Raw genomic sequence first — 8,994 nt, 5'->3', positions numbered from 1 at the left:
CATTTGGTAAGTCTTCACCATAAATACGGATTTGATTTACAATGTCCATCAACCTCAATAAAAAATCTTTGATCAACTCATCCTCCTTCAGCTGCAGCATAGAAAACTTTTTTCAGAGTCAAGAGCTTTGCTTTTGTTTACTCTATCACCTCCTTCATTAGTTTCTTTAAGTTTGTTCCAAACACAGCATAGAAAACTTTTTTCAGAGTCAAGAGCTTTGCTTTTGTTTACTCTATCACCTCCTTCATTAGTTTCTTTAAGTTTGTTCCAAACACTCTTAGGTGTTTCAAGATCCATAATACTGATAAAAATATGATCTTTCAACCTGGAGTGAATACACGTTAGAGCTCTATCCTTCTTCAGCATTTCTTCATCATGAGCTCTGAGTTGAGCAAGAGTGGGATTTGGTGTCAATTCTGGTGGATCTTCATCAGTTTTTACAACTCTCCACAACCCAAGAGACCTTAAATAGACTTTCATCTTCATCGTCCAAACATGATAATGAGTTCTTGTGTAAACTGGAATGAGTTAAGGGAGAACTCAAAGAAGCCATTTTTAAAGCACTCAAAATCTCAAAATCTCAAAGTTTTTTTAATCACTCACTAACAGCAAAGAACAAAGATAGAGATACATCATATTGCATTCTCATCCATTCTAAAACATCCATTTTAAATATGATTACAAAGTAAAACATGTCCGAGAAGAAAATTACAGCTGTTAAATGTAAAAGCCCCACTTTACTTTAAACAAACTCAAAAAACAACCAATAAACAACATTACAGTTGTCATACAAAATATATCTAATATCCAATATCAGACTCAATACTTCAACAATTATATCAATAGAAGTACTCAGTATCCGTATTTATCATACATTTTATTTGGATACAACATCCTTTCATTAGACGTGATTTTGAATCCGACATTGACCTCGGCATCGGTTAACAAAACCATATCCATTATGTTTTTCTTGTACCAACGGATATATATATATATATATAAACGGGAGTTAGTTGCAAGGAAAATTTCTAGGGATTCTAGGTGTGTTAAGAATTGCAAGGTATAGATACTGATAAAATGCTTGATTGGTGAAAAATTCAAGGTTTGTAAAATTAGCTGTAAGAATCCAGCTATCATACAGCTTTTTTAATGATAATCACTAGGAACACCATGCCTCTATAAATGAAGAACCCGATGTTATCCAATGGAAAATTTTCAGCTTCTTGTTGGCTCTTTCGCATGTTGTAAATATTTGAATTTCATCTCTCTATGGTGTAAAGCTTTAAAGGGTCTATCATGGAGGAAAAAAAGGAGATGAGAACACTTCATACATGGCTGAAACTTGCCACCGCCTGTTGCATAAACTGCTTCATTTTCATTGCCTTTATTTCTCCTTCAGTTGCAGGTTTATTTCTATTTACTATTTCATGTCGTTCCATATGTTTGTGTTTTTGTTTGAATGAAAATGTTTTCCTTTTGTTCTGATTCTGGATTTAAGACTGCTCTTCTGCCTTCTGGAGTAAGTCTTTCGCTCTTGTTTCGGACATGAGGAGTGATAATAAACGTTTGATGATTACAAGGTAGTATATGTTCGAGACACTCTCAACCATTTGACAACAAATGCTCAAACATCCCCCTACAAATGTCTTGCTTGAACCCGAGACCTCAGGGGATAACAAACATCCCATAACCCTGCAGTTGTAGATACTTGAACTAACCCAAGTTTACTATGTCACCTCTTGAGCTTGGATATATGAATTAACTGACTTACAATCTAGATCATGTTGGTTTTTGATAAAAAGTCAGGCCTGCTTGAGCCTTTTGTTTCTTAATACTCTTGGGCGTCACTGCATAATACTCTGTTGAATTTGTGTCTAGAAAACTTTTAGGCTTTGAATTGGACATTTAAGAAACCTTTTTCTATTCCTCTTTTGTGATTAAACAGTTTTGATTGAGGATAATAACAAAGATTTTGCCAAGAATATTTTGGAGCATTAGAACTGAAAACACCATGTATTGGGAGGTGATGCCACATTTATTATTTATGGTTTTGGCCTTTTCAACTGCCTATATTAATCGTAATTGACTATGATAGACGCGAACGCAATTGAAAATGTGTCTGTGGCTGTGGTTTAACAGATTTTCCTATGGTTTGCAGACTGTCCCTTGAATTTCACTTCATACCCTTACCTACCAAGTGGTGACTCCAGTGGTCACAATGGGAAAGTCATCTTGTGGGACATGATATCTTCACACCTTTGCTGTCGAAACGCCCTGAATGCCTTCGCTCAAGTTCTCGCAGTTCGAGCTAATCAAACACCAGACGGTACCATCTTCATTGGACAAGATTCATGGAAACAATGCAGTTCTCCATTTCCAACACAACAATTGGTTTCCATAGAAACTTGTGGATTCAGCAATTTTTATTCGGGAAGTTCCATGTGTACAAATTTATCTCTGTCACAAATTCAAGGAAGTCCACTTTACTTGGAAGCAGTAAAGTTATGTTCTAACTTGAGTTCTTCATTTCAAAGGTCCTGCAGAAACTGCACTGATGCCATAGCAAAGGTGGCTGAGTTTCTATTGCAACTACTACAAAAGCAGACTAATAGTACTGAAACAACATTATGTAATCTTGCCGCTTTCTTTCGGTTTCCTCTGCAAATACCACTGATAGCTCTTTTGGTGCAAATTTGTTTAGCTGTATGTCCTCTTTAGCTGTTTTCGGTAAGGACCATAACTTATTTAGAATTCCTTTTTTCCTATCTTCAAGTCTGGTATATGTTACTCCTGACTTTTCATTTTTCTTGAAGTTTCCATGTCTACATCTGTGTCTGGGACATTTTCGGACCTGTGTATGGAAAGAAATCCTCCAACTCTCCAAATACATGAAAATACTCCAAAACATACATGTTTCGGATACATACTTGTATTTGACACTCACACCCTAGTCTGAGTAATATAAGTTTAAGTTTCACTAATCCTAACTTTGAGCCTTCGTTTTCCTAACAGATCCTGGCTACATCAAACTCAAAAGTAAGTTGAATCGCTTATCACCATCTCTTGCTGCTGTTTGAGCCATGGATTTAAATTGTGGTCGCGGTTTCAGTGAATATCCATGATGAATGTCACTGGAGAAAGCTGAAACTGTACAATAGCGTTTACTTTAAACCCCTGCTTTGAGCTGACATTGAAAAACTTGAAAAGATGTTCACTGAAATAATTTTTAGGGTCCCTGGAAAATGCTTTTCTTGCGGTCTTTGTAGCAGTCATGGTGCTGATTTTGATCCTAGTCTTGGTAAAATTTTTGGTTTTAAAGAAGGATGAACGAAAGAAAGCTTCCGAAACCAATGCCATTAAAGGACAGCAATACATGGACTGGTCTCTGCAGGTTTTCAAAGGCTGAGATTGAGAAAGCTATAAATATTAACAATAGAAGGAAGAGTTTAGGCTGAGGGAGCGCCAGTGAAGCTTACGAAGGCTGGTTACGTAGTGGACAAGTTGTGGCCATTAAGGAGATAAAGAAAGGCAGCTCTTTGAATACATTCACTAGGGAAGTTGCAGGTATTTCCCGGATACGACATCCGAACCTCGTTTCTATGCTTGGCTGCTGTATCGAGGGCGATGAGCAGTACTTGTTCTTGGAGTATTGTCATGCGGGGAACCTTGCACAGCATCTCCTAAGTAATTTTTTCGTGAAATCATTACATGTTGCTTGTTCTTTCAATAATTTGCTATTTTTCCACCCCAAATTGCAGTGTTCAAGCTTTAAGAAGGGCTGTGGCATTACAGTACTTGGATTCGAGTCTCAAATCTGTTGAACGTCACCTTTTAAGATCGAGAATTCATGAACTTACCTGACTATATTTCAATCTCAGGGAAAGACTTTGTACTTTGACTGAGGTATCTCCATAGTTAAGATCCTAAGAGACTGTGTACTTGGACTGAGGTATCTCCATAGTTACATTGAGCATTGTGCATAGAGATATTAAGGTAATATTGATCATAACATAGTGATCCATCTCTATGACCTATTTTTTCCGGTCTTTCATCTTTTCTTAAAATAACTGTATCCGTCACTCGAGTGCGGGTAATATTCTACAAAAGGAACTAACTGATTATTCATATAATTGTTCCTATTGCTTAATGCCTGTATTGTAGCTCACAAACATCCTCTTGACTGAAAATTTGGAACCCAAACTCTTGGATTTCGGGCTAGCAAAGATGCTGGGAATGGAGGAAAGCAAAGTATTCACAGATGTGAGACGAACTGTAGGTTATATGGATCCAGAATATAAAACCAATGCAAAGCATACCTTTGCCAGTGATATATACAGCTTTGGTATTGTAGCCTTGCAAATTCTATCTGGACAGAAAGTTATTGAGTTTGATCTCGATGCCAGCCAATAACTTACACGAAAAGTACGTATTTTGATATTGATCGCAATACTAACGGTCATTTTAACCGGAATATAAAAAAGCTAACCGGCATGAATTTGATGTAGGCAATGGATGTGAGCGTGGGAAAACGTCCATTTACGGATTTTGAAGATCCGAGGCTTCATGGGGATCTCAACAGGAAAGATTTTGAAGCCATTTTACATATTGCAGTACTTTGTGTTGCCAAATCAAGTAGAGGCTTCATGCGGACCACCTATTGATGTTGTTTTTGATGAGTTAGAGAAAGCTTGGAAAAACAACGAGGCTGAAATGGTCTGATTACTTTTACATTCAATCTCTTCATTCTTATATAAAAATCTCTGTTAATGCAGGATTAGTCCATATGAATTTGTTGTAACTTTGCAGAAAAGGGGGAAAGAAATCGTTACATCAGCGGTTCCACAGTCGATGGAAATGGTTTCAGTTTGACATACATAAAAGAACTTCGATTGTGAATGCAGAGGTTTATCAAGTTGTTAATATTGTAAAATGAAAAGCAGTGTATGATACAAAATAAAGATGGGAATTAGGAAAGTTATTTTCATCTTTAGACATTTATGATACATACAAAATGAAGATCAAATGAATCACTTGCAAAAAGAGGAAAAAATTTACTTACTAAGAACTGGAAGAGTATGTTGATATTAAGAGGAAGATGTGACATTCACTGCTTTGTTTTTACTGAATCGAACTGTCTGATCATCAAAATATTGTAATCTATATTTGCATCAACAACCTAATCATGCTTTAGAAAACAATTTCATGGATCAGACTGGGGAAAAAGGGTAAATCCCAGATAACAACAACAATTATATGCAACATATCCAGCTAAGTTTTCCGATATATGCCGTCGGAAGATTAGACAGCTTTTGTCCGATGTCTTACTTCTTTTTCTTATGTACACATACCACCAGCCGTCTATCAATGTTGATAAGCAATGGATTCCTTACATTTCGACTCGATCAATGCCACTATCTTCGTCAGTCTCCAATCCAGATTCTCCACGATAAATGATATTCATGATCGTCTTTGTGGCTTGGCCAACAGCATGAGAAGTTTTTCTAGCGGCCCCGGCCACAACAGGTTGTATTGAGATGATTGGTAAACTAGCCCTTTCCTGAATCATTGCTGAACAAAGAGGAAATGGGATTAAAGAAAAAAAAAGCTGAAAATCAATAAATAGCCTTTATGTTAGGCCGACTGCAGGGTATGGGAAAGTTCAAGAGCAAGTTTTCAACTTACACATGGTCTGCTGCTGAGCAAGTGAACCGATCTGCTGAATCCCGGCTTCAGCAGCCTGCACGGCTTGAGCTGATTTGTTGACGCCATCAGTGATCTCTTGGCTAAGTGTCAAGTACAAACCAAAGCATTATTCTTTTGTGACATGGGAAAACAAGCAGAAAGATTAAAAGTCGACGTCATATTGTTCATTCGATATGTCATTACATCTATCAACTATAATATGCTGTCTCCAACATAGTTTTATTTTTTCCTAAAATTCCATATGTTTGAGGATCCTTGGAAGACCGCATTTGTATACTCATGTCGACAAGGATGTCAGACATGGATGCTCCGTACTTCAAGAAAAAAATAGAGATTCAGAGCAACAAATGCATATCTACGCAAAAAAAGATGAACAATACAAATTAATTGTCACCTTAAATCACTTAGTTCCAGTATAAGATCACTGATCTCCATGCCCGAAAGCCTAATTGCAGCCATTGTGCTGGGAAGTTCCTCTCGAGCCGTATCTGCAAGCTTGGAAAGCGAAACTGCAGCTCTTCTCATTGCCTGCCACAGGCAAAAAATCAAAATATACGTAACAATTATCAGATGCAAACTATACCTAATTATTATATCCGATGAAAACTTATGTTCAATTTATCCCGACTAAAGCATTCATTTCTTCTGATTAAGGTTCACATTGACTCTCTAAAGATCATGTACAACTATTTTTGAAACCGAGTATAACAGGCATATGCCAAAATCCGGATGAACAAACATGAACTAACCTGTCAATAATGACGGTTCATATCTCTAAAACGGCATGACAAAATCATGCTACATGAAACATTATTGTCCATTATGCATTACAGCCATTATCAAATCAGATCATGTTCACAACATGAAAAGAAAAAGGCAAATTCGATTTGTAAGTGAAGAGGTGAATAGATGGCCTACTGTATCACATCGATTACAAAGTTTCAAATATGATGTCGGGAAACTTACGAAGAGTGTTGGAACAGCTGCAATGACCAGACTTGTAAACGCCACAGAAGCCTGCATGTATCCAAGTGATTGGTATTAATCAATCAGAGGAAAAAGAAGAAGAAAATGATAAAAATGAAAATCACAATACCAAACTTAATCTTTAATGCCAAAGCTAAAAGATGTCGTAAAGAATTCGAAATGAAATACTTCCAATGCTCAACAATTGAATTTCTACCACTGCCTATTGAAAGAATCTATTCAATTTCAGTTACAAGCCAAAGAAACCACACAAATCAAAATTATCCGACAACTTGTTCAAATACCATAAGCATCAGACAACTGCAAGAACCTACCAAAACAATAATAAGCTATAATCAACAAACACAAAAAGGTATGATATCATTTCAAACTTCATACATCACATAACCTTAATATAAGAAGTTTCTTCAAATTCCTCTTCCAATCAATACTAAAACAACAAACAACTGCACAAAGCAAACATTTAATAACCAGAAAAAAAATACCCTCCAAGCAACGAAAAAACAAGGAAAAAAAAGCATTTTCCGTACCTTATGTTACTATAACATAGGTTTGGGTATAGGGAACGAGTGTTCCAATAAGGGCATGTTCAATTTTTTGAAATTTTTTGATGAGTGGCCTTCAAGAACCAATCTAAGATCAGAACGTCTTACCAAGTTACCAATCGAACAATCAGAGATGGACCAAGGGGGCGGCATGTCCCCTAAAAATTTAAAATTATCGTATATTTTGGATATTTTCTTTGTATTTTCAATTGATAATATATTTTTTGCCCCTAGAATTTTATAAAGTTCATTATCTCCTAAAATTTTAGAAGTCCGCCCCCCTAACATATAATCTTGCTTCGGTCCTGCCAACAATATCATACATCAACAATTTCACATATATTGTAAAAGCTACATGCAAACAATTGATGCTTATCAAACTTGAAAAACATCCGTTGAGCAATACGAAGCACACACACAAAACATGCCAAAACCAAGAACTACCATTAAAAAACCCTCAAATAAGCGCCAAATGATCTAAAAACCTTAAAGAACGACCCATTTACAGAAATCAAATCTAGTATAAGAACCTAGTAACCACACTTTCCAAGCAATGAAAACCCAAAACAGAGCAATGAAAAATACATATAGGAAACTCAAAAGAAAGTTAAAATCAAGATCCCGGATACTCCATAAAAACAAAAAACACCCACATAGAAGCCAAGAACAAGAACTACCCAAAGAACCCAGTAACCTGAAAAGCCATAAAACCATACCGTACAATAAACAAAAGCGAGCAGATAGAAGGCTTGATCACTCGAACTCATCATCTTCTGGGTTGAAATAAAATTGGGAACAATTGGATTACCAATTCCCACATTGTAATTCTCGTGAGATTCCTCCTCAATACTAGATTTTGACGTGTGGGGCAATCCATTGGACTCCAAACTACATTCCTTCGTGGTTGAATTGGTACGAGAAGCTGAAGAAGAACGCGGTACGAAAGAAGAAGAGAATCTTGAAGAAAAGGGTGATTTCAACAAGGAAACTTGGGATTTTGGGTTAGAAGGGAAGGAAAGGAATTGGAGTAGAGAATTCGATGCGGGGTTTACGTTTAACAGGAGATTGAGTTTCATTTGATGGAATCCTCGAGGAACAACAGAGTTTGAGTCTCTGAGAAATGAAAGCCAAGTGTAAATTTTGTTTTAAAATAACAAAAATTAAGATAAAATTGAGGGTAATGTTGTACATCCAACATCCCTTTGAACTGTGCATGCTGTAATTTTAAGAGAAAATTGAGGATAATGTTATAAAAAAAAATTACGATAAATTAACGGGAAACTCCCTGACAGCCAAGTCTACAATTAATTTTTTAAAAAATAATTTATGTAAAATAACAACACCAATAAAATCTTATTCTCATATGCAATGGGGGTTAGGGGAGGTGGAATAGTAAGTTACTCCCAATGTCAGGTTGAGAGCAGCTTACGTGGGAGACCTCCGACAGTAAGAAAAGTAAAAATAAAGATAAAATAGAATACATGTATAGATAAATCAATAAATACATAGTTGAGGGCAGTTTTCCTTCCAATTAATTCCTGCGTAAAAATCTCTGCTTATAGACAGAAACGTAAGTCCTGGTTAAATTTAAATAGAGGAAACATTAAGAGAATAAAACACAGAAGTCAGCGATAGCAAGCTACTAGAAGGAATAAAGTCAAATGTGTTAAAACCCAAACTAAGACAACCCTACTCCGCTACCCTAGGTCTAAGCTTTCATAAATTCCAATGACAGAAACGTATAAATAGTATAATTCAT

The 8,994-nt window shown here is 36.2% G+C and overlaps 1 protein-coding gene and 1 pseudogene across 1 annotated transcript; one reads left to right on the top strand and one right to left on the bottom strand.

Moving 5' to 3' along the window:
* Positions 1-1,296: 1,296 nt before the first annotated feature.
* Positions 1,297-4,869, top strand: LOC120179129 (annotated as a pseudogene).
* Positions 4,870-5,104: 235 nt separating this feature from the next.
* Positions 5,105-8,369, bottom strand: LOC120179107. Its single transcript, XM_039184816.1, has 5 exons — positions 7,952-8,369; positions 6,670-6,720; positions 6,098-6,231; positions 5,683-5,783; positions 5,105-5,568 (listed from the first exon to the last, which is right to left on the bottom strand). Exons 1-5 carry the CDS (start codon positions 8,309-8,311, stop codon positions 5,387-5,389), a joined length of 828 nt encoding a protein of 275 aa, XP_039040747.1. The 5' UTR covers positions 8,312-8,369; the 3' UTR covers positions 5,105-5,386.
* Positions 8,370-8,994: the final 625 nt, after the last annotated feature.

This window comes from Hibiscus syriacus, unplaced genomic scaffold (genome assembly GCF_006381635.1).
Source record: "Hibiscus syriacus cultivar Baekdansim isolate YM2019G1 unplaced genomic scaffold, ASM638163v2 tig00112402_pilon, whole genome shotgun sequence".
In the NCBI taxonomy this organism is placed as follows: Eukaryota; Viridiplantae; Streptophyta; class Magnoliopsida; order Malvales; family Malvaceae; genus Hibiscus; species Hibiscus syriacus.
The sequence above is the reverse complement of the archived record's forward strand: the minus strand, read 5'-3'. Positions and strand labels throughout refer to the sequence as shown.

Bases quoted from the DNA above. Each gene is read 5' to 3' on its own strand.
- LOC120179107 (XM_039184816.1), bottom strand. From the start codon at position 8,311: ATGAAACTCAATCTCCTGTTAAACGTAAACCCCGCATCGAATTCTCTA. The intron at 6,721-7,951 runs GTATGGTTTTAT...GGATACATGCAG, and splicing joins TCGCTTTTGTTTATTGTACG to GCTTCTGTGGCGTTTACAAG. The intron at 5,784-6,097 runs GTGACAATTAAT...CTTGACACTTAG, and splicing joins CTGGAACTAAGTGATTTAAG to CCAAGAGATCACTGATGGCG.